This window comes from Lissotriton helveticus, chromosome 7, assembly GCF_964261635.1.
Source record: "Lissotriton helveticus chromosome 7, aLisHel1.1, whole genome shotgun sequence".
Classification (NCBI taxonomy): domain Eukaryota; kingdom Metazoa; phylum Chordata; class Amphibia; order Caudata; family Salamandridae; genus Lissotriton; species Lissotriton helveticus.
In genome coordinates, this window is record NC_136068.1 from 14,652,842 (window position 1) to 14,679,273 (window position 26,432).

Sequence of the window (26,432 nt, forward strand, 5' to 3'; positions counted from 1 at the left end):
TCCCATGTTGGCACAGCTTTTTAATGCCGCCCTAGCATATGGCATGCATTTATCCTGGATCACTTCAATAATCGTGCCAATCTTCAAAAAGGGAGAGAGACAAAATTGTGCCTGTTATAGGCCAATCTCCCTTCTTGATTCTTCCGTAAAAATCTTTGGGAGAATAATCTTGGCAAGACTTCAGACTTGGGCTGATGAAAATGAAATTTTGAGTGACCTACAGTACGGTTTCCGGAAAAGTTTGGGAACCTTGGAACAATGTTTAAATCTAATGATCATCCAGCAAAAATATATTAGGGTTAAAGGGGAACGCTTATATTTTACATTTGTTGATTTGTCTTCGGCTTTTGATTGTGTTTCGCACAGCAAATTATGGGATATTTTGCAAGGGCTGGGCATCGATGAAGCCATAATTTGCTTCCTGAGAGATCTTTATTCAGGTGCCACGGCATCAGTTCGCTATGGCCGTGGGGGAGAATGCACTAGAAGATTTAGTGTGGGTCGTGGAGTACGCCAGGGCTGCGTCCTCGCCCCGTTTTTATTTCTTCTTTACATTAATGGACTCGAACACCGTCTACTCCAGGAGTGCGGGGATTTGCCTAGAGTGGGGAGGAGGCCGATCCCCGCGCTTCTGTACGCGGACGATGCTGTCCTCATGGCTCGAACCCCCCTGGCCTTGCAGAAATTGTTAGTATCCTTTGAAAAATTCATGTTGAGTTTAGATTTGAAAATTAATTGTGGTAAAACTTACTCCATGAATTGCGGCACAAAATCTGGCAAAAAGTCGAAAACTATGTTTTTAAATAGGCTCCCCTTGGAAAATACTTCGTGTTTCCCCTATTGGGTATTTTGTTACATGAGCGGGGCGGTTGGATGAGTGCCATAAAGGCTAGAACTCTTCTGTTTCAAAAAACCCTAATGGCCGTTAGGATTTTCATGAAAAAGCTGGGGAAAAAACCTATAAAGGAAATCCTGACCATATATAACGCCACATGTATATCCGTTGCGCTATATGGTGCGGCACTTTGGGGCTTTTCGAATATTGATTCACTACAGATAGCTGAAAACATTTTCCTACGACACAGAGTTGGGTCAACCTTATTTGTCAGACTTAATTCGAATACAGCCCATTCTTGTCTGGCACAGGGTGTGGACTTCAAATGAATGTATAGTTAACCGGGCTGTGATACAGGACATTCTGAATAGCGAAAACTCGGTCAGGGTTGAATGGTTAGCATACATTAAGCAATTTATGTTTGATATTGACCACTGTGAATACTACGAGGATCCACTATCTATGGGAAACATATCCAGAAGTTTGGAATACCTCGTGGATAAAAGAAGAAGAGCAGAAGCAAATAAAAAGACAGTTTGCCATAACCAAATACTGACTGGAGTAAAGGCACAGCCCTATTTGACCCTGGTAATGACAAACCATGAACGATTTCTCCTAACTCGTTTCAGATTGAACCTTCTTTTTAGACTTCTGTCCTTCGCAAAGATGAACTTATGGACACAGACTTTATCCACTTGCCCTTGCGATGATTCCTCGCCCCAATCTGATATTCATATCTTATTTTTTTGCAAATTTTATTATTTTCCCCGTCGAAAATTTTTAATCCCGTTTCTTAAAGATATGAACTTAAAAAGATGTAGATTAGCATTCTTAGAATGTCAGAGAATGGACACTGTTCTTACTGTTGCGGTTCTCTTAAATTATTTTAAATACGTATTGAAAGTAAGGAAAAGTATTAGTGTAAATGAAATATAACTCGTATGTATTTTTTAATTCAGTTTCTTTATGTAGTATGTTGTCTATGTTGTTGTTACTTTCATGGTTAATTTTTTAGCCGAATAAAGTACTTTCTGATTCTGATTCTGAGCTATTAACTGTCATGTAAGAGCTGTGTGCAAACTGCAAGGTATAAATTAGAGCCTTATGTTTTTCCCCCGGTCTTTGATTATCCTAATGCTGCAAAAAAATATTAATTTGGGTAAAAATCAATTGTGATTATTAAAAAGATCCCCCAACCATGGTATTACGTTTTAAATTCTGAGTTTGTGTTTCTCCAGACCAATCACTATTACACTATGCTGCCTACTAGTATGTGTTAGAAACGGGATCTCTGGCTGGCCAAGGCTTGCGCCAACGTCAGTCAGAGACCACCACTTCCAAGTCAGGGCAAGGGAGTCACACACCAAGATAACCCCCGCTCACCCTCTAGGTAACGTGGCGCGAGCAGCAAGGCTAAACTTGGAGGCGATATGTAAAGCGTTTGCGCGCGCACCCCAGCAGCAACACCCTAGGCCCACCACAAAGGAAACTCCACACAAGGTTATATCAAAAATAGCCTTTGTATTATAATAAAAACACATTAGATAAGACACACACTTTACAATGTGCCAACAGGCACGGGCAAGATTTACAAGGGATTATGTACAGGACAGGGCCACCTGGACCACTGTCAGGGGTATGCACTTTTCAGAAATAATATTTGTAGGTATAACACTTTAGCACATAAACATATAATGAATGTAGCACACAAAATAGTTACATGTAGCACACAACCAGTAACTACTGGTAAAGGGTAAATACCTCCTACGCCACCCTAAACACTGTAGGGAAATCACGCAGGGAACTAGGACCTTAACATCAGGACCTATGGAAGGAAAACCTATCACCTAAGCAAGTCACATTTAGCAAAGGGAAGGAAACCTAAAATAATCACCTAGGCAAGTCACATTTAGCAAAGGCAATAAACCATCAACATTCCTCTAAGCAGGTCACTTTTAGCAAAGGGGAATAAAAGCACAAGGCATTACCTAAGCAGGTCACTTTTAGCAAAGGTAATGACACAAACAATCCTCTAAGCAGGTCACTTTTAGCAAAGGGAATAAAACATAAACAATTACCTAAGCAGGTCACTTTTAGCAAAGGTAAAAACAAACATTCCTCTAAGCAGGTCACTTTTAGCAAAGGGGAATAAAAACATAAAGAATCACCTAAGCAGGTCACTTTTAGCAAAGGTAATAACACACAATTGCACATGAAACATTACAACACATTCAGAGGTGCAGGTAGGACATTTGCGCAGAAATCAAATTAGCAGTAAATCATAAATTGCGCAGGGTGCACATGGCACAACACTAGAATTGTCCCCCAGGCCAACTGGCCTCGCAAGGGCTGAAACGCCCTGAGTCTCAATGTCAGGGGAGGCTGCGCAGGCAGCCAAGAACAAAGCCTAAACGTAGCAACTGTCCACTAAGTGCTGGACAGTTGTAAATACCGCTGAGCAACGTTGGAGCCTCGTGGGCTCAAGAACACAGGTGAGGGCAAGTACTGCGTGGGAGCCTCGGGGCTCTAACCACCTAACTGCTCTCTGAGCCTCACTGGGCCCTAAATCAAATATAATGCCACCCAAGAGCCTTTCAAGGCTTGTAGACAATGTGGGCGGTGAGCCTCTCTGGGCTTTAAATGACAGACGCCCCTCGAGCCTCTCAGGACTCGCAAACAAACAAAAGGGGGCGCCTAGAGCCTCTCGGGGCTCACAGAACAAAATGCTGGCGTCGTTGGGAGTCCTTCGTGGACTCGGAATGTACTTGTGGACGTTGGAGCGGCCCGCTGCCAACCGGGGCCGCTCTGTCACCCCCGGGATGCTTGGGGCCTCTCGGGGCACAAAGAAACCACTATGCCCCCGGAGCCCTTGGGGGCTCCAATCACCGCAGTGCCTCTCGCAGGCACCGAAGCACACAGGGAGCTTCCTCCCCCCTTTCGGCACTCACCGGCTGCTTCCCGGGTGGCGCTTCTCACTCTCGGTCGGCTCTCCTTCTGGGCGGCTTGGCTGTCTCCTGGGTGCACACGGGGAAGCCCTCGAGGCTTGGCCAATCCCTGTGTGGCCCCGGGATGACGCTACGGGAGTCCCTGAGGTCGGGACCAATCACAGAGCTTCTGCCCTATGACGCGAGGGAATCTCCGCCGGCTGGGCCAATCCCAGCGCGGCCCCCTCGTGACGTCAGCGGCTGCCTCCTCTCGCCTTCTCCTCGATCCTGGGACTGCGGCGGTGAAACCACGGAGGCAATGCCGGGTGGGCTCCGGCTTTAAATAATTAAATAACAACGGGGCAATGCCGGGTGGGCACCGGCGTAAAATTAAATATAAAGCGAGGTGGGCACTCGCTCGGCCTGGCAAAGCGCTCCAAAGCGCTATAATCAAAATAAAGCGCACCCAGCGCTTAGGGGGGCAAAGCACACGGCAAAAATGCGGCGTGGGCAGCCGTGAAAGTCAAATAAAGCGCTCTACAGCGCTAGCAGGCAATTAAGCGCTCCCAAGCGCTAGGGGCATGAAAGCAAAGCTCCAGCAGGGTCTGGAGGCAGGCAGGCGGGCAAGGCTGGGCCAGAGCCAGCACACTGGGTCTCCAGGCAGGGAGACAGTCCAAGTGGCGGTCCTCCTGGCCCCAGCAACAGCAACGGCCCCCTCTGGCAAGGATCTTGCAAAAGAACAGAGAACAATTTCTGTGGGGACACAGCCCCATTTTTATACTATAATTTCCTTTGTCTTCAGGGTGCAGGGTGGGGGGAAACCAGTTGCAGCTGGCTTGGGAGTACCCTTGATGGCCCAACCACCCCTTTCATTCACTGGGGAGGCTTGGGTCGTTAGACAAACCACAGGGGGCGGAGCCAGCATTGTGTGGGGAAAAAACCAGCGTATCCAGGACACAGGTATACTCCTCCCACACATCACTCATGCAGATCTCACACTCACCACCGGGCAGACCCATCCAGACTTCCTGGAGCCTGGCATGCCAGCCAGCTCCAGCCAATCACGCTCCAGCACCCTCACTGCACACATACATCAATGTCCAGAAGTATCACTTCCCTTCTAGACACATACATGCCGCAGACACCATCTTGCAGCATTCGCTCCCACGAACTCACACATACCAAATTCGAGCCTGCACTCCCCACACATCAGGAACTAACATGGACACACACATTCCCCATGCATTCCTATGTGAGGGCAGGCCAGCCATACTACACGCATGCACTTTCACTCTGGGACACAGGGAAAAAGTGCGCAGAGACCCAAAAATCACTACACAGGGTCACAAATAAAAGCAAAAAGATTAGGGGTGAACCTGCCCTAAGGCCCAAGTCCAACAGTATGGTTGTCATGTGACTCCTACACCTTGTAGACCTTTGTCTTATGTAACATTTCATATACAGTGATTTACACACGTATGATTGATTGTCTCTGTCTAATATGTCTAATATGTGTGATGTAAAGTGCTCTGACACCCTACACTGGTATTAGTGGTGCTGTACATTTTCTGATACTTCGTTATTTTGACATTTGTACACATGCTAACAGTCTCTGCAAAGATTTTTTGTTATTAGTATCAGTGGCACATACAACTGTAGCAGTGGAAAGGTAAACAGTCAACTTTGCAAAGGGCCCTTCACTTCACAGCAGCACAAGTCAAATTTTTTAGTACATTTTGATCCGTTGCAGCTATAATCAATGTATTAGTAAAAATTTGCAAATTATGCACCAGATGATGTATTATGTGGCAAATATGGCAGAGCCATAATTATGTGGAAAAAAGTTGCGAACTGGAATATTTTGCTATGTATGCTTGAACTGCTCTTGTGGAAAAAGGGAGGAGAAGTGCTGATGGCAGAGAAGCCATGGCTGAGAGACACATGGCTGAGAGACATCACTTTTAAGGATATTTGGGAGATTCTGTGATTGGAAACGTATTCATCTTTGTGAATGTATTTTAATATCAATAACTCATATTAAACCCTAAATAAACACGTGTTTCCATTGGTTACATTAAATAACGTAATAAGCTGTAACCAGTTAGTGAAATGGGAAACAAATATTAAAAATTGGGATATTTTGCTGTTTCTGCTACACCTCTGACTGCGCGCACTGGCCCAATCCACAGGTTATTCCCGCCCTCTGATTCTCCGCCCACATTTCCCCTACTTTTTTTCTCCCATGCTTGGCTACATGTCTGTTACATGTACATACATGTTTATGGTAAGAATATGTGTTACTCTTTGAGCTTTGTGAGTGGTCTCCTGGTTTCAGGATGTACACATGTATTTATAGATTTATTATCATGCCTTCTCTTCAGTCTGTGCTTGGTTACATGCCTGTTATCTGTACATACCTGTCTATGGTAATAATATCTATTACTCTTTGCATGTCCAGGCTGTACATATTCATAGATTTACTATAACGCACACTCTTCAGTCTGTGCTCGGTTACATGCCTGTTATCTGTACATACCTGTCTATGGTAATAATATGTGTTACTCTTTGCAGTTTGTGAGTGGTCTCTTGGTTACAGGTTGTACATATGTATTTATAGATGTATTATAATTCACTCACTGCAGGCTGTGCTGGGTTTCCTTTCTTCACGTTCTCATAGTTTACTGCAGGTTCATAGATGAATCTACGGCTGCCACCACGGGTCGCACCTGAAATAAGAACACAAGATATCACACCTGCTTTTTGACTGCTTCATGCTTTGAAATGGGACTTTGAATAGACTCTTACCATTTGCTTTCTTTGCGCGTCTCTCATAGAAGAGAACCACACCAAGGACAGCGACGGCAGCACCGAGGAGCATCCCTGAAGCCACCGCCAGGGTGACCCACCAGCTAGAACAGGAGGCATCTGAAGCAGGAGGAGCCCCTGAAGAAGAGAGACAACCTGTGAGTGTCAGGCTCGTCCGGCTCTTGGCAGGTGCAGGAAGAACGTAGAAAAAAGGAATAACAAAAGGAGTAGAGAGAAAAAGGTCTAAGAGATTCAACAAACACACCAGTACTTTGGATGAAAGGTTCTAAGCTGATTATAGTCACTCCTCAACAGCAGTATATCATTTGTCAAATTGTGATTGTTGAAATGGTTTTAGGATTTGCATTATTATGGAAAATGTTTCTAAATAATGAATTTAATAATGGGTCCAATCTGGTAATAATATACTCACATGAACGCACTTGAAATTCGTTTAATGTAGTATATAGCAGTGTGTAAATTTTGTCGCCACATTTTGATAAAATGTCCATTTTAATTAATAAGAATGTCGTTTTCTGCTCACTCATATTACTTGCCCCCTCCAAACCCGTTCTACATGTGTATATTTCCCTATGCAGCTTTGCACATGAAGACTACATTGTGTCATTGTAAGTTTCCTAAATATGAATGAATTGTGAATAAACTTCCCAGTGTTTCTAATGTTGTAAGAGCCGAAGGTCCTTCTGCTGAAATTCCATTACTCGGCTCTTCCACTAGTGCATACTCCATTGCCCATTACTGGGCTTAGCTGTCTTCCACTGGCACATGGTCCATTGCCTATTACTGGGCTCAGCGCTCTTCTGCTGGTGCATAGTCCATTGTCCATTACTGGGCTGAGCGCTCTTTCACTGGTGCATAGTTCATTGTCCATTATTGGGCTTAGCGCTTTTCCATAGGTGCATAGTCCATTGTCCATTACTGGGCTTAGCGCTCTTCCATTATGTTTTTATTGCAATTCCTTTTCGGGTCCCGTATTCATTTTGTTGGCACCGCAAAGTCACCATTGGAAGTTTTTTCTTGGGTTCCAGGCAGGTAAGACGAGCAACCGATGTATAAAGCTACCATATAAGCGAGGAGTCTTTCAACTCCCAGATTTTAAGTCGTATTTTTGGGCTGCATTTTCAGGGCGCTTGTGCAATTTATTAATCCTGGCAGACCCTGACCAAGTGTCTTTCTGCTCATCAGCTAGCCCTGGGGGAAGAATATAAGGGTTTTTTAAACCGGCTGGGGGACCCAAATTACTTCAAGAGGGTTTGCTTTGAGGTTGTGAAGGATGCTATCCGTATCTGACAGGAAATCTGTAATAAATATTCAATTGCCTTTTTAAATAAAGAAACGCTGCTTTTGTATAATCCTGTTTTCCTAGTAGTGTTTCAAGATCCAATCGGAAAGGGCTGGGTGTGATATGGGGTTCAGAATATCAGGCAGGTGTACGACTTAAATGGCTTCTGCTCATTTACCGGATTACAGGCTAACTATGGGCTCCATAATCACTTAAAAAATATTTACAAGTGAGGGACTACTTTTTGACAGCATATAAATACCTGATTCATCTGGTAGGTACAGAGTTGTAGCGGCATCTTTATAAAGCAAGTAGATTGATAAGTTTGGTATATCAGGTCCTTTGTCAGTATGTAACTGAGGACAATGTGCTATTGGATTTAAAATGGAGCCGGCAACTGGGGTCTGACGTTTACATCTTGGAGCTACAGAGGGCACTGGAGATTTTGGACAGATCAGTTCACTCTATCAATCAGAGCCTGAAACAATTCAAGACTATTTGTCTCCTTTTTTACATGCCAGAAAGAATCTCTACATGGGGAGCCAATGTTTCTGGGGATAAAACTAGTTGCACAAAATGTAGGCAGATTTCTGCAGATATGGTACATATGTTCACTGTATGTCCTGCCCGACAAGACTTTTGGACTCATGTAACCAAATTAATGTTGCTCTGTCTAGGCCTCCAGGTTTCATTATCCCCTAAAGAGATTTTGATGGGTGTTAAGTTTGAGGATGATGGTGGTAACAAATGTCTAACAACAGTAATGATAGTTTGTGCCCGGTTATTTGTTTCTTGGGTTTTGTCTCTGATGCCCCCACTAAGGAAACTGAATGTTGGACTCAATAAAATTTGGGCGGGTCTCAGCAGCGATTGATCAAATTATAATTTGATTAATGTTCTTTTCTTCAGATGTCCATCAGGGTCAGGCCTAAGCATTATTTATCTATGTTGTTTGTTTCTTTCTCTCTTCTTTTTTTTCTTCTGTATGCATATTTTGTTTATTGAGCATTATGCACTGAACATTTCCAACTTGGAAAATAGTAACAAAATTATTTTAACAAATAAGATTTTGACAGTACCTCTTCCAGAGTATATACCCATCCCCCCTCCTGGGATGGGCCACCGCTGTATCACCCTCAGTCTCTGAGCCATATGACTTGGGCGATGCTATCTCTTATCAGCCCTCCCTCACTAAGATTGTTTCCTGGAACGTAGTTGGCTTAGTGGCCAAACATTTGTGCCCCAACTGGGACTTGTTTGTAGAATAAACACACAAAAGGGAGTGCCTCAAGAATCCAACAATTTCAATAGAGTTTCTTCTCTTTGCTTCTTCTTGCCTCCACTCATCAATACACATAGTTCTATGGTGTCAATATCAATGTTTTCTTCTCCAATCTCAAAATAACATGGGAGCCACACTATGAAGTCTCAAAACAATTCTCTTTATTATTCTTCAATACAAAGAAACAGCCCGGCCAACACGTTTTGTCCTCTGAGAGGACTTCATCAGGGTTATTGTATTTCTGTTCAGCAATGTCACATCGAAGCCTATGTGTAAAATGGATCAGTTCTCCCTTAAATTCTTGGAATACTAGTACTGCTCCTTTATTGTTCAAAGGTTAATACCAGGTGACCATTTATAAATATCACAGCTTAATGTCCACACCCCATTGGGTTCTGTAAGCTCTGACCGGATAATACCACAGACCACCACCATCATTGATCTTTTTGTGGATTTGTTAAAGGCAATACTAAAGCCAAAGGACATTGCATTCATCAAGAGTGTTAGCCATAAGGCTCGAAAAAATATATTTATACTTAGCAATAAATATGTTAACCAGATTGCAAAATACTGTGCATTGCAAGAAGAGACAGATGTCCAGGAGGGTGAGGATGAAGAGTTGAGAATAAATACAGTTCAAAATGCTGAAAATATAAATTGTTTCTTTAGGAGCTCAACCAGACTTCATTAAGTGAACGGAGAGATCTTCAAGAAGATGGCCCAGATAATGACGAAAAATGGGAAAGATTGGGTTTCAAGAAATATTAAAATGATATGTTTTTAAATGCTCAGAAAAAATACATCTTGCCAAACTCTACTCTGTAGTTAATGTTCAAATATTTCCACAATAGGTCTCGTGTTGAAAGAATTATTGTCGTCTGAATATTAAAAAAGTATTGAAAAACGACAAAATTCAGAGAGGTTTGTTAATGCTGTTTGACTTGTAAGTTAAATAATCAGGGGAAATGACCAAGATATTGATGAGTCGTATTGGCAATTCAGAAGGCTCATTTTTAAGACTTCAAGCAGATCAGATTGCGATGCTAAATTACAATGGAATTGAACACACCTTAGTAGTTGTCTCCATGTTCTCTCAGTGGGTTGAAGCATATCTCACCTGGAGATCCGATAGCTTTACAGTTGCCAAATCATTATTGAAGGAACTAATTCCTGGATTTGGCCTTGCAAATTATAGTAAAACAGACCATGAGACACATTTAAAAATGAGGCTTTGGAAATCATATGTGAAGAAAATGAAAGAAGTTAAAAAGTTCCACTATAGTTACCAGCCTCAATCTTCTGCACTACAGGAAAGGACAAATGGTACTTTCAAGAATACGCCGGCAAATAACTGTGCAGTCCCTGAAATGGCCCAAAACGCTTCCTCCTATTTTTATGAACATGAGAAATACTCGCCCAATTAAATCATCATCACCTTAAAGTACGGCAAAGGTCTGGCTGATGTGTAGGGTGGGCAGAGTATGTGGCGTCGCACTCGGCAGAGTTCCACGAAGTTAAAAAAAAGCTCTGTAGAACTCTGCTCTGCTCCACCTTCCCAAATCCCACTCCCAATTTAAAAAAAGGGAAAAAAAAACTTGCCTGCTCTCTGGCATCTCGGGCTGCCTTCCTCCTCGCCATGGTCTCTCCTCCTCGCCACCATCCACATTGCCGGTCTTGCGAATATGCAATTCACGCAAGACATTCAATGTAGGGGTTTGCAGCGAAGACGGCAGTGAGGAGGAGAGACCACCACAAGGAGGAGGGAAGCCCGGAGATGCCAGTGAGCAGGCAAGTGTTTTTTTTTTCGGTATGTGCCGTGGCACAGGGGCTAACTCCGCTCCTCCACGAAATCATAATTTAGCCTGAACTCCGCATTTCCAACAGAGCGTGGAGTTGGCAAAACTTTTCAAACTCCACTGGCGGAGCAGAGTTCACAGCCCGGGCTTACTGATATGAAGAAACATAGACTATCCAGTGCCATTATAATGCCAATTTAGGGCCGCTCCCACCCTAAATTTGCTTGCCCCCCAAAAATTCCTAGTGTCTAGTGTGGTTTCTGCCCCCCCATCAGGGCATATTATGAGCTATTACTCCCATTTCTGCTCCTTGGGGGGCAGAAATATTGTGCAAATATTTCAGAGGGGTGTGGGCATTATAATAGCTTGACTCCAGTGGCATGGAGAGCACAGGACCCACGTCCGGTCATACCCGTCCCACTCGGGGTGACAAAGGCAAAAAGAACAATTGATGGACAGAATGTTAAACTATGGAAATATGGGTCTAAATCCATTATCTTTTTGCTCCCCATGGCATTCCCCACCCACAGTTATAGCAATAGAGGTATAGGGGCAGATGAAGGTACTAGCCCCGATCCGCCACCCCCAGGGGGGCAGAAAGCCCACTAGGCACCAGTTTTTTTTAATATGTAGGGGCTGCCTAAACTGGGCATGCCAATGCCCCCAAAACAAAAAAGGGAGAGCCTTATGCCCACCTTGATGGGAAATATGGGGATTATTATCCCCGATCTGCCCCAGAGGGGCAGAAAGTCCACTAGACACCTGGGATTTTTTTTAAATAAAGTGAGGTGTGGGCTGCCCATAATGGACGATGAGAACCCTCCCTCCCCCAAAAATAGCCCCATCTTGCTGCCCCTCTGAGGGGCAGACTGGAGCAACTGCCACTGATATGCCTCTGGGAAAGAAATCCCACTAGGCACCAGAGATGTATTTACGGAGTTCAAGGGAGCGGCCCCTTAGGCAAGGGTTGCAACCCTTTTCCTTTAGGAACACATTCTGCCTTCCTTTGGGGCAGAACAGCGATATTCTTAGGCTCATTTGCCACCAAGGGGCCAGAAAACCACTAGACACTAGCAAATGTCACTGTGCGTGTGCGTGAACGGGAGTTCGGCTGATGATCTGTGTGTACTGGCATTTGGCTGGCTGTGTGGGTACCTGCATTTTGCTGGCAGTGTGTGTGGACGTGTACTTAGCTGGCAGTGTGTGTGGATTGTCCCTTGGCTAGCTGTCTGCGAGGATGACACATGTCTGGCGGTGTGCGTGAGCTGTCGCTTGGCTTGTGGTGTGCGTTTACTGACGCTTGGCTTGGTTTATACATGGATGGCGCTTGGCTGGTGGTGTGCATGGATTGTGCTTGTTTGGAGGTGTGGCTTGTGTTGATCCTCCAGCATTTTATTACCCAGAATCCCCTGCAAGCCTTACATTTAGCATTTCTGTGTGAAAACTGTGTGGGATCACCGTGCTGGTGCACATTTTCCACCACCCACCATTCCCCACTGTCTCCTGATTAAAATGATACCTCACATTTGTGGGTGTCCAAAGCAGAGAACCTAAAAAATTAAAAACTGAGAGGGAACCAAAGTGGGTCCAAAAGGGCAGTTTCTTTCCATAAGAGTTTAGGCTCACTCTGCGTTGGGCACCCACACAAGTGAGGTATCATTTTTATTGGAACACTGAGGAAAATGCTGGGTGTTGGGAAATTTGAGCCGGTGCGGTGATCTCACAATCTTGCCACACAGAAATGTGAGGTAAATTAGATTTTTAGTTAAATTTGAGGTTTGCAGGGGATTCTGGGTAAAGAAACGTTGGTAGATCCACGCAAGTCACACCCCATGGACTCTCCCAAGTTTCTCGTTTTCAGAAATGACTAGGTTTAGTAGGTTTCCCTTGATGGCCGCCGAGCCCGGGACCAAAAACCTAGGTGCCCCCTATCTATCCCAAAACAACCTGTTTTTGCAAGGGGATCAGCTACGTTTTGTGTCCTGGGCTCGGGGGTCATCTAGGGAAATCTAGCAATCCTGGACATTTCTGAAAACTAGAAATTCAGGGGAGTCTAAGGAGGTGTGGCTTGCATGGATCCCCCAATGTTTTGTTACCCAGAATCTCCTGCAAACCTCATATTTAGATTTAAAAAATCATGTATTCCTCACATTTCTGTGTGGAAAGGTTCTGGGATCACCAAACTCACACCAATTTCCTACCACCCAGCATTTCCCCCGGGCTCCTGACAAAAATGTTGCCTCACTTGTGTGGGTAGGCCAAGGGTCGATAACAGGTAAGGGCCCAAAACATACTGTAGAGGCATACAACATTATCGATCAAAAACCATTGGGGGGTCCACGCAACCTCCCTGGACTCCCCCGGGTGTTGAGGTTTCAGAAATGTCTGTGTTTGGTAGGTTTTCCAAGATGACCGCCAAGCCCGGAACCAAAAGTACAAGTGACTTCCTCGCAAGACCATGCATTTTAGTGATTGATAATTTTAAGTTTCCACAGTATGTTTTTGCCATTTCCTGTTGTGGTCACTAGGTCTACCCACACAAGTGCGTACTATTTTTATCAAGAGACTTGGTGAAATACTGGGTTGTTGGAATTTTGTGGCACCCCACAGATTCCAGAACTTTCCATCATAGAAATATGAGGAAAATGTGTTTTGTTTTACAAAGTTTGAGGTTTGCAAGGGTTTCTGGGTAACAGAAACAAATGAGAGCTGAACAAATCACCCCTTCCTGGGTTCCTCTGTGTGTCTAGTTATTAAAAATATACACGTTTGCTCGGTTTCCTTAGGTGCTGGCTGAGATAGGGCCCAAAATCCACAGGTATGCATTTTGCGAAAAAAGGGTGTTATCTGTGTAAAAATTTGATGCATCCACATTGTGTTTTGAGCCGTTTCCTCAGGGGCGACTGGTATTAAGGGGCCTCACCTACCAGCATTGGGGAAAACTAAAGGGGGCGAAAGAACACCAATGGAGAAGTTTAAAGAAGTGCTCACTGCTTGGTGCTCTCCGTGAAACTTAAAAGACAGTTAAACTATGCAAAAGTAAAATATATTTTCTTTTACTTACGTTGTCTCGAAGTGGAAGAGTCTTCCTGCGCACGCACGTGCAAAGCTGGGCGAGAGATATTCCTCGCCCTCGAGGCACAAGCGAGGAGCGAGGAGGCGGGTGACATCAGCCTTGTGGGAGTGGCTGAAAAAAGCGGCAGTAAATGGGTTTTTAAATGGGGCGATAATGAACTGGCCCATGGCGCGGTCAGTGGAGCGCCATTCGGGGTAATGGGAAGGGGTAGGGCTGGCTCACAGTGCACTGACTGCAGGCGGTGGTAACCATTGCTGCAGCACTCCTTTCACTTCCAAAAATTAGGCGTCCTAATTGGGTAAAGACGAGGCGACCTGGAGTGGCTGCATTTAGTTTCAGACTGCGGGTAAGCTTGGTGTGGATTGTGGAAGGTGTAATGTCCTTAGACCGCGGGTTAGCGGTCCTGTTGTACGCGCATGTAGGCATGCGCATACGCGGGTGTGGTACGTCGCACCGCGTACGCTATAAATAAAGGAGGCGTGGCCCAGGAGTTAGTCCGGGACCACGCGGAACACTAAGCCTGGTGTCCCGGGTCTTTATGCAGCCGCAGCGCTCACCTCACTGCGCAGCGCGGCCTAGCGACCTGACAATGGTGATGAGGGTTCGTACGGAGCCATGCTGAGCCCCGCCTGCCGTTCCCGCCTGCTCTCCGGCGCTTCGCCGATGGTCCACCAGCCTCCGAGGCCCCGTTTGCAGTGGGCCCAGCCGGAAATGCGTGCCTCAGTCGCCGGAGTCGGCAAATGACGGCGCGTATCGCCTGTGGCCCCAGCGGACATACCCGAGGTCGCGGAGCGTGGGGGCCAGGACAGCGCCCTGGAGGCAGGCCATTGCCCTCGAACAGCACCTTGGGGTAAGATCACTCCCAGACAGCTGCCAGCCGGTGGAGGCCCCGCATCCTCTCAGCCTGCGTAAGCAGCCACCGCGCCAAGCCGGTGGAGGCCCAGTCACCACCTGCCCCATTACACGAGCACGGCCACGCGGCCTTTCAGCGAGGTGAACAGGAGGGGCATCGCCCGCTGCAGCCACAGTGCCAGCATTGCCCCGCCGGTGCTCTGAGGGACCCCACGTGACACAATGGCGGCCATTCCCCCCATCGAGCCATTTGTGGTCGACGGCGCACCTGCTTCACTGGCGCCACGCTGGAAGGACTGGACGGAGCGGTTACAGTTCTACTTTGAAGGGGCTGGCACGGCGAGGGAACGCAGCAGGGCTCTTCTCCTTCATCTGGGTGGGAAGGATATCCACTGTATTTACAAGACCCTAGTAGAGGCCACGCCGCACACGTACGTCACACTCCTCAATGCGCTCAATGCACACTTTGAGCCAATGGCCAGCAAAGATTATGAACGGTTTATCTTCAGGCAGGAACGACAGGCGGCTGAGGAATCACTAGACGCATTCCACGGCAGGCTGAAAGAACTCGCCAGCACCTGTGGTTTCCGTGACGAACAAGAGGAGATACGTGGCCAAATCATTCAGGGGTGCTACTCTTCCAACCTGAGAGTGAAAATCCTCCCAAGAAGATGGAAAACCGTTAGCGGACATTTTGAAACTAGGTCGTTCCAAAGAACTATCATAAGCGAGAGCGTCACACATGGAGGCGGCACTCCACAGGCCAGTTAAAGCGGAGCAAGTTAACACGGCCGAACAAGTCAACGTTGTTCGGCCCAAGTCAGGACAATTTGGAGGAAGGAAGCCGCAAGAAAGTCGAAAAGAGTGCGGGTACTGCGGAGGCATACCCCATCGCGCCCAGGACTGCCCGGCGCGCGGAAGGAAATGCAGCTCGTGTGGAAGGATGAATCACTTCGCAGCAGTCTGCAGGTCCTCCAAGCAGAAACCCGAGGCAGCCCACGCCATTAGAGAAAGCCTAGACAGTGAAGACATGGACGATGATTCCAACGACTATCCGGTCCACTACATATTCGCCATCGACCAGCCACAGAGGAAAAAGAGGCGCCTCCCAAAGTGCCGCATAAGAATACACCAACAAGAAGTGAGGGCCACCATCGACATGGGAGCCTCGATTGAACTCATGGCGGCAAACGTATACAACCAATTGCAGGAAAAACCGGCTTTGAAGACAGCAAAAATGCGAGTCTTCGCCTACGGACAAAAGACCCCGATTCCGCTAATCGGGTGCTTCCAAACAGAACTACAACACCAGGACAGGAAGGTCCCGAAAACTGTCTACATAACCAAAGAGAGCAGCAGCATGCTCCTCAGTGGACAAGCGGCGGAAGATCTCCACCTGATTTCCTTCACAATGGCAGTATTGGAAGAGGAGTTAGACACGATTCTCGAAGAATTTGAGGACACGTTCCGAGGAATTGGATGTCTGAAAGGAAAAGAGGTGTCTCTCCACATAGACCCATCCATCCAACCAGTTGCCCTCAGACACCGAAGAATAGCATTTCACCTAAGGAAGAAGGTGGAAGAAGAGCTCGAAGCCCTTGAGCGACAGGGCATCATTGAGAAAGTCAGTGGGCCCACTCCGTGGGTATCGCCAATCGTGGTGGCGCGAAAACCCAAACAGCCGGGACAGGTCCGCATCTGTGTCGACATGCGCCTACCCAACGCGGCAGTCAAGAGGGAGCGACACTTAACGCCCACTATTGATGACATCCTAGGAGAGTTGAACGGAGCAAAGTGGTTCTCCAAAATGGATCTCCGATCAGGCTACCATCAGCTGCCCCTGCACCCAGACTCCCGGTACATAACCACTTTCTCCACCCATGTGGGTCTCAGACGATACCAACGACTCAACTTCGGCATCTCCAGTGCAGCTGAAGTCTTCCAGAACACTCTCAGGGAAGTGTTGAGCGGGCTCCCAGGGGTTTTAAACATCAGTGATGATCTGCTGATATACGCAAACACCGTTGAAGAACACCACCAAAGTCTGAGGGGCGTATTGCAAAGAATCAAAGACTCAGGCCTGACACTGCACCGTGAGAAGTGCCAGTTCCTCCAGAACAAGATTAGCTTTTTTGGGTACACCTTCTCGGACCAAGGGATTGCCCCTGACCCAGATAAAGTCAAGGACATGCAAGCTGCCCCGGCACCGACAAATATATCGGAGGTTCGAAGCTTCCTGGGCATGGTAAATTTCTGCGGGAGATTCATCCCAGATTTATCCAACCTCACCAGACCTCTCCAGGAACTCACCAAGTCAACCACCCCCTGGCAGTGGGGAGAGGAACAAAATGTGGCATTCCGACACACCAAGGCTGCGTTGTCGGCGGATAAGACTCTGTCATACTTCGACCCGGTGAAACCTACCAACATAGACGTGGATGCCAGCCCTTACGGCCTGGGAGCCGTGCTGACACAGCGCCAGGGAGGAGAAGACTGGGCACCCATTGCCTATGCCAGCCGGTCACTGACCGAAACTGAACAAGGGTACTCCCAGATGGAGAGGGAGGCAATTGCAATCCATTGGGCCTGCAGGCACTTCCACGTGTACGTATACGGACACCTGTTTACTGTCTCCACGGATCACAAGCCTCTCATCCCCCTATTCCGAGGGTCAGTCTCTAAACCACCGCCCAGAATAGAGAAATGGATCCTACAACTCCAGGAGTACGATTATCAACTGGAATTCAAGCCGGGGGCGACAAACCCCGCCGGCTATCTCTCGAGGCACCCCCGAGCAGCGACTAGTGGAGAAGAGGAGGATGCAGAAGAGACAGAGGAATATGTAAAGGTGGTGCTAGAAAGATCAAGGCCCATGCCAATGAGCATGGACATGATCGTTGAAGCAACCCGCCGCGATGAGGTCCTACAACTAGTGGTGAACGCTGTACAGGCCAACGACTGGAGAGCACTTCAAGCGTCACTAAACAGGAGGACACCACAAGCAAAGAGCGCCCTGGAAACACTCCTGAAAGTAAAGGAGGAACTGTCCGTTGACAACCAAGGATGCGTATTGAGAGGACCACGGATCGTCATGCCAATGAGTTTGACCCAACAAGTGATCGAGCTAGCTCACCGATGGCACCAAGGGATGGTGAAAACAAAAAGCAGACTCTGCGCAATGGTGTGGTTTCCGGACATGGACACCAGAGTGGAACAAACTGTCAAAGAGTGCCACTGGTGCCAGGCGGCAGGACAACCCGAATGTCCACCCCCAGTCATCACCGAAGACAACCCGCGGAAGCCATGGGAACAGGTCAGTGCAGACTTCGGACACCTTCCAGATGGCCGCTACATGCTCGTCATCATTGACGACTTCACCAAATACCCAGAAGTGGAAATCGTGACAACCCTTACAGCAAAAGAAGTCATAGCGAAATTTGAGAAAGTCATCGCCACTCATGGCATCTTCGAGTGGGTCAAGACCGACAACGGGCCACCATTTCAGGGGCAAGAGTTTGCAGACTACCTCAAAGAGTGGGGAATCCACCACCGGAAAGTGACTCCCCGTTGGCCCCAAGCCAATGGGGAAGTTGAAAGATTTATGCGCACTTTAAACAAAGTTATCCGGATCGCCCATGCTGAAGAAGCCCCACTGGAAAAGGCCATCTAAACGTTCGTGAGGGAGTACCGGCTCACACCACATCGTACTACCGAAGCCGCACCAGGCCCGTCGGCAATGGGGAGGATAGTCAGAGACACAATCCCCAACCATCACACTTGGACTCCAAATAGCGCAAATCCCCGAAGAACTCTGCTCAACAGGAGGCGGTCGAATGACTATGCCAGCTTCCGACGCAGGGCCAACGAACCATCTATCCGGGAAAGAGACTGAGTTTACGTGAAAGACAGATATCCTGGGAGCAAGTTCAGGCTCCCATTTGAACCGAGACCCTGGACAGTCACGCGCCGCACCGGCACCATGGTGACAGCTCAAAGAGGAAGGGAAACTGTTACGCGCAACATCTCCTTCTTCAAGAAAGCGTCCATCCAACCAGGAGATCACCAATGCCAAGAGTCCACACAAGAGCTGCCCACTCTGCCTGAAGAGAGCCACAGCCTACCAGGAGGTGGAGAGGGCACGCCAGGCGAGGACTCGACTGCCACCTCCTGTGCCGCTGAAACGCCGAGAATAAACAGCCCTCACGTCTCCGTGGGACCCCGGTCTACCAGCACACCACAGTCGGAGACCCCACGGAGAGCCCTATTCCGGGGGGAGGTCGCAGGCTATGGGCTGAGAAGGAACACGGCCCCGTCATCCCAACTGGCGGACTTTGCCGTGGGCTGAACACAGACTTCCTAACCACCAGACTGGTAACAGGCCGGATGGCCATCGTTTTATTTTATTAACACCAGTATTCTCAGTCGCTCATATCAGGGCCGGCTTTAGGCATGTGCAAGCTGTGCACCTGCACAGGGCCACCAAACCCCAGGGGCCACCACGCCAATATATATCCTTAATATATTAATCCTCTGAGGATGGATACATATTTGCGTGGTGGCCCCTGGCAGGGATTTGGCGGCCTCCGGCTCTGTTCCACTTCTAAACACCCTGACCCCCTCCCCTCTTTACTGGCCTGCGCGTTCCGCCCCGCCCGGACCCCCTCTTCCGGGCCCCCTACCTACGCTCCCTGCCCAGGGCCACCATGAGCCTAGAGCCGGCCCTGCTCATATGCATCGTTTTGTTTTTTGTTTAAATAAAGGTTGAAAGGAATGTAATGTCCTTAGACCGCGGGTTAGCGGTCCTGTTGTTCGCGCACGTAGGGGTGCGCATACGCGGGTGTGGTACGTCGCACCGCGTACGCTATAAATAAAGGAGGCGTGGCTCAGGAGTTAGTCCGGGACCACGCGGAACACTAAGCCTGATGTCCCGGGTCTTTATGCAGCCGCGGGGCTCACCTCACTGCGCAGCGCGGCCTAGCGACCTGACAGAAGGGTTGAATGTGTAAGCGTGACGCATGAGTAGTGTCATATTATATGTGGCAATCAGTGCTCACTAGAAGGAGGTTAAGTTCTGTGGTCTAAAGTGTTACCATTTCAAAAGCTGTTTTAACATCACATCAAACATTGGGGCGTATTGACGCCCCAATCCGGACGCACAGCATTGTTTTGCGCATTACAATAATGCCACAGTAAGTCCATTTCATCAGTATTTATTCCAAATTAATCCATTATTAGTACAATTTCATTCTCGTTGGTCTGTCACATGTAAGACAAATGTAGATGCATTTGTTTCCTTTAAACGCTGTAGGAATGCACGTGGCTTTATCCTAAAGCACGGAATGCAGCATAAGTATTTCTCCTTAAATAATCTCTTTCACGCAATGCATTTCGAGCCCTTCATGGCTCTTCGTCAGGGGTATATCTACAAATGTTAAAACAAATGCATCTACATTTGTCTTACATGTGACAGACCAACGAGAATGAAATTCTACTAATAATGGATTAATTTGGAATAAATACTGATGAAATGGACTTACTGTGGCATTATTGTAATGCGCAAAACAATGCTGTGCGTCCGGATTGGGGCGTCAATACGCCCCAATGTTTGATGTGATGTTACTAGCACGTGATTCGACAGTTCACGATACCGGGCTAGCACGCATAAAAGGTGGAAATTAAAAATTGGAAGGACTATATTGGAGAAAGGAGTGCACTGCGTCATTTATTGTTTAAAAGCTGTTTCACATCCACATTAACGCCGAGACTCTCTCACGCTACCCCAGACTGTGTACCCTGGTCTTTTCACACCCCAAAACTAACTCCCTTCCCTGCTTCCATCTAGACAGATGCTGCTGTTCTCAGGGCAGATGGTGCCGTGTTTATCTTCATATGTAATATGCCACGAGAAAAATCATTTCTACAATGTAATTGTTTGAGTGCTTGCACACAGCAGCCTAGTCCATGTGCTTGTGATGTCATGAAAGGAGGGGAACGTTAACTTTAATTTTTTTTATCTTCGGTTGGAATGGTTTACGGTTACATTTTTAATATACGCAATTCAGAGTCAGGTGGGACTTCTTAAAAATGACGGCCTCTACAGCAGCAACTTTAGCCTCATCGGGGGTTCTCTTTGGGTATGTGGCTTTCTGGTTAACACACTTCGAGGCACTTGCTGCCTCATTAGGGTGACCAGATTCTCAAAACAAAAAAACGGGGACAGGTCATAGACATAGAAGTAGGACTACGTTTTGCAGTAACCATCAACATAAAAGTAGGATTATTTGACAGCTGTCATAGACATAGAAAAGGGACTGGAACAATGAAAAACAGGGACATTTCTGTGTTTACCTGGGACACTGGTTGAAAACGGGGACATTTGAGTCATTTAGAGAAAAGTGTTGGGACACGGGGACACTTCTCCAAAAACGGGGGCAGTCCTGGGAAAACGGGGATGTCTGGTCACCCTATGCCTCATGCATCTACAGGTTTTTTTTATCTTAAATGAGCAAGCTCGGCCCTCTACAATATTAATGTAGATGCTGCCCTAATTGTTGCAATCCTTTACTCCCATGAATGGGTTCGGGATGGCGGTCCAGGGGTCGCATGGAAGTAAGTGGGCGGGGCCGGTCACGTGTACCTGAAGAAAGGGCACAGGGCTGCTGCAGTGAGAGCTGACTTGGACCCAGTCCTTCCGGCCTTTGAGGAACACCAGCCCAAGCCAGCTCTGCACTGCAAGTAAATCACAGCTCCGCAAAGCCAGCCATCCGTGGAAGTACCCTCTGCCCCATAAGACCGTCGCACAACCCCCGTACCACACCCCTGTAACTCACCAGGCCTCGACAGTCGTGCACAGAAGCAACATGTCAGGGTCAAATAATGGCATTTGAATTCCCTCTGCAGGAGAATCGGCTTTTCTAGAAATAGGGCCTCCGATTAATAATGATACAGGGTTGTAGCATGGTGCGAGGGTTAGAGTTTGGGCACAGGGGGTATGTGATCCTTACACTGAGTAGCACCAATGCCATGTGTGATACTGGGCACATAAAGGAGGTAGAGAGAAGGGCCCTGATGTAAACTGCGCAGGCAGGAGTTTATTCCTGCACTTGACTCTAGATGGGAGGAAGTGTCATCAGCTGATCACCTTTGCACAGAAAGAAAGATGTGAGCCTTAAGGCAGTGTAAGTAAACTGGCCTTCCTCCCCTCAGCTGGGTAGTAAAGGACAGCCATAACTGGGATATAGTGCCCCACCTATTAAGATCCTGGGCCCTGATCCTCTTGTATATACTTCACCATTGATTGCCAATGCACTGCTCCCACCCTAACCCCACGGGTGGTTTACACGGTTTGGTGTTGTGGTGAATTCCATGTGATATTCCTTTTATGCTTTATTAATTCATGTCATTCTATTCTCACGTGTTTCTATTTTATTTTATGAGTTCTCTTATTATAGCAATATTGTTACATTCCTGGACACCATGTTTGTTTATTAAGTTTTTTTTGCAGAGTTTTATATAGCGCGAACATGACCTGACCCGACCCAAATCGGGTATCACAGCGCTTTACATAGCACCAGTTACGTTACATGAGGACACACATTCATTTTAGGCACGGGGAGATTAAGTGATTTGCCCAGAATCACAGGATGTTTGGCGTCGTTACCGAGACTCGAACCCAGATCCGAGGTCGAGCACCATAGCCGTTAGGCCAACTCCTCTCTCCAAGTTTGCTCGTTTGGTTCTCTACATAAGTAGTGCCCGAATTTTACGCGCCACCACTTTCAATTGTCACCAGCCACCACTGTGTTTCCTCTCATGGGCACAAGGCCTACCCACACAAGTGAGGTACCATTTTTAATTCAGAGGCTTGGCAGAATGCTCGGTGTATGGAAGTTTGTGGCTCTCCACAGACTCCCGGACTTTCCATCACAGAAATGTGGACATTTTTTTTTTTTTTGCAAAGTTTATGGTTTGGAAGGGATTCTGAGTAACAGGACCAGGTGACATCCACAGAAGACACCCCATCCTGGTTTTACCTGGGTGTCTATTTTTCAAAAATGTACAGGTTCTCTAAGTTTCCTAAGGTTCCGGCTGAGCTATGCCCCAAAATCCTCAGCTAGGCCCGATGCAAAAAAAAAGGTCAGTTTTCTGTGGAAAAATGTGGTATCCACATTGCATTTTGGGCCGTTTCCTGTTGCGGGCACTAGGCCAACCCACACAACTGAGGCACCATTATTATTGGGAAACTTGAGGAAATGCTGGGTGGGTGGAAGTTTGTGGCTCTTCACAGATTCCAGAACTGCCCATTACAGAAATGTGAGGAAAATGTGTTTTTATCACAAGGTTTGATGTTTGCAAGGGATTCTGTGTAACAGAAACTGGTGAGAGCAACCTAGTCCCCCTTTTCTTAATTCCCCTGGGGGTCTAGTTTTCAAAAAGGTACATGTTTGCTAGGCTGATCTAGGGTCCAAAATCCATGGCTAGGCACACTGTGAAAAAAGGGTCTGTTTTATGTCAAAAAATGAGATATTTCCACGTTGCATTTGGGCCATTTCCTGCCGCAGGCACAAGGCCTACCCACAGAAGTGAGGTACCATTTTTATCAGGAAACTCGGGGAAATGCTGGGTGGGTGAAAGTTTATAGCACCCCGCAGATTCCTGAATTTTCCATCACAGAATTATCAGGAAAATGTGTTTTTTTTAAAATAAAGTTTGAGGTTTCCAAGCGATTCTTGGTAACAGATCCTAGTGAAAGCCCCATCCTAGATTCACTTGGATGTCTAGCTTTCAAAAATGTATTGGTTTTCTAGGATTCCCTAGGTGCCGGCTGAGCTAATTTCCATAATCCACAGCTAGGCACATTGTGAAAAAAGAGTCAGTTTTCACAGGAAAAATGTGATGTGTCCACGTTGCATTTTGGGTCATTTCCTGCTGCGGGAACTAGGCCTAACCACACAAGTAAGGTGCCATTTTTATCAAAAGGCTTGGAGGAATGCTGAGTGTGTGTGAGTTTATGGATCCCTGCAGATTCCATAACTTTTCATCACAGAAATATGAGGAAAATGTGTTTTTTTCACAAAGTTTGATGTTTGCAAGGGATTTTGGGTGACAGAACCGGGTGAAAGCTGAACACGTCACCCTATACTGGATTCATCTGGGTGTCTAGTTTTTAAAAATGCACAGGTCTGCTAAGTTTCCTCAGGTGGTGACAGAGCTAGGGTTCAAAATTCACAGCTAGGCACTTTGCAAAAAAGGGTCAGTTTTCTGTGTGAAAATGTGATGTGTCCACATTGCGTTTTGGACTGTTTCCTGTCACGAGCACTAGGTCTACCCACAAAATTGAGGTACCATTTGTATCGGAAGACTTTGGGAAATACTGGGTGCATGGGAGTTTGTGGATCCACGCAGATTCCAGAACTTTCCATCACAGAAATGTGAGGCAAATGTGTTGTTTTTTTTTACAAAGTTTGAGGTTTGCAAGGGATTCAGGGTACCAGAACCTGTTAAAAGCCACATACGTCACCCCATCCTGGATTCCCCTGCGTGTCTCATTAAAAAATTGTACAGGTTTTGTAGTCTTCTCCATGTTCCGGCTGAGGTAAGGCTAAAAAGCCCCAGCTAGGCACATTTCAAAAAAAGGATCAGTTTACAGTGGAAAAATGTGATGTGTCCATGTTGCGTTTTGACCCATTTCCTGTTGTGGGCACTTGGCCTACCCACAAAAGTGAGGTACTGCTTTTATAAGGTGACTTAGGGGAATACAGCATAGTAGAACAAATGTTATTACCAGTTGTCTTTCTATGCATTGCTGCCTTCCAAATGTAAGACAGTGTGTAAAAAGAAGTAATTTTGAAAAATACAATCTAATTCACATGCTAATATGGCTACCCACAAATTCAGAGATGTGCAAATAACCACTGCTTCTAAACTCCATATGTTGTTCCCATTCCGGAAATTCATAGGCTTCCTTGATATCTTTATATTTTTCCAAATGAATTGCTCTATACCAGGTACACAATGAAAAACCATTTCAAGGTGCAGCACAGGTACCTCGGGTTCTCGGTGAACCTACAAGCCCGATATATCCCCACAACCAGAAGGGTACTGCAGACGTAACAGTATAGTGCTTTCAAAAATACAGCAAAGTTAGAAGAAGTAACAGGTGAAAATGTAGGCACAAATGGCTGTTTTTTTCAACTCAATTTCAATATTTTTTATTTCAACTGTTACCTTCTATAGGAAAACCTTGAAGGACTTCACAAATAACCCCTTGCTAAATTCAAAATGGTGTCTTCTTTTCAGAAATGTATATCTTTCCGGAATCCATTATTGGTTTTACACCCATTTCTACCACTAACTGGAAAGAGGTTGAAAGCACAAAAATTATGACAAATAGGTAAAGGTAAAATGCCACAACTGTATATAAAATGCTGCCTATTCCTGCTGCCTTGCCCGCGTATGCTAGGAGCAACATGGATTGTCTGGAGGTCTCCCGAAATTAAGGGAAGTGATTGACATCACACTCATCATTAACTGATGCAAAATATGGTGCTTGAAGTTACTGTGCACCCTTGATTCCTGTACCCTTAGCGTAATTGGGCCATTGGGTTCGTTGTTGGACTACATACCTGAGTAGCCAGGCCTGGCACTGGGAATAGGTTGCCATATCCAGTCCGGAAGAAGACTCGCAGCTGAGGCTTGAATCTCCCTCCTTGCATCAGCTGCGTCGAAACGTCGACACCCTCAACTTGACAAGACCTGTACCTGCTTCCTATCCGACATTCCTTTGAAAGAGGCATTAATTGCACATTGTAAATTTACAGATTGCATGTAAATGAACGTTATACATTGGACAGGTCTTCATTGTCTGGTTTTGATTACCAATGATTCTAAAATCATCTAATTGTATCTATCCAGATTCCTGTGATTTGCATTTTCACCACCCACCAACTCCACTCCCCTACCTTTTCTCCCTTCTTGCGCGCAACCTATATTTATTGAATAGAAATTCTTTGCCGAGTCAACTAATAAATGTTTTTGTTTCAAGTAATTTGATCTGTTTTGGCGCTATTTCTTGTGTGGTTTCTCTATACATGTATTCATAAATTGAGTGCATGCATGAGAAAGTTCACTGGGATATTGAGTGTTGTAGTGCTCTACACAACACAGACTTACCATGAATTGAATTCAATTATAGACAATCTGTCACGGACCATTTTTTTATTCCCGTATTGCACCCAGGTCCGTCTTGACTTTTTGGGTTACCCCATTATCTATAATGGAAAGATGGTGATTTCAGCAACACAAAGCCTTTGCTAGAAAAAAATAACGGATGCTGTCTTCTGCAGCACTTTTTCCCACAAAAAAAGTAGCTGTATTTTGCCTAATTTTTCAGTCCCCTCCAGGGGAATCTATAAACCCTGGGTACCTTTAGATTCCTTAGGATGATGGAAGAAAAGGGCACAAATTTGGCATTGTAGGAGGCTGGCTTAGTATATGGTGCTCACTTATGTAAAATTAAGACAACACTCTTGCTGATGTTAGTGGTCTTAGACAACCTTG

At 46.4% G+C, this 26,432-nt stretch overlaps 1 protein-coding gene across 1 annotated transcript in view; it reads right to left on the minus strand.

Moving 5' to 3' along the window:
• The window catches only part of LOC144767869 (uncharacterized), a 190,355-nt gene that overhangs the window by 45,709 nt on the left and 118,214 nt on the right, over positions 1-26,432 (minus strand). The window contains exons 3-4 of the mRNA XM_078651227.1: positions 6,565-6,702; positions 6,397-6,485 (exon numbers count right to left, since the gene is read on the minus strand). Coding sequence (XP_078507353.1) covers positions 6,397-6,485; positions 6,565-6,702 — 227 coding nt within the window. The remainder of the gene's footprint in view (positions 1-6,396; positions 6,486-6,564; positions 6,703-26,432) is intronic.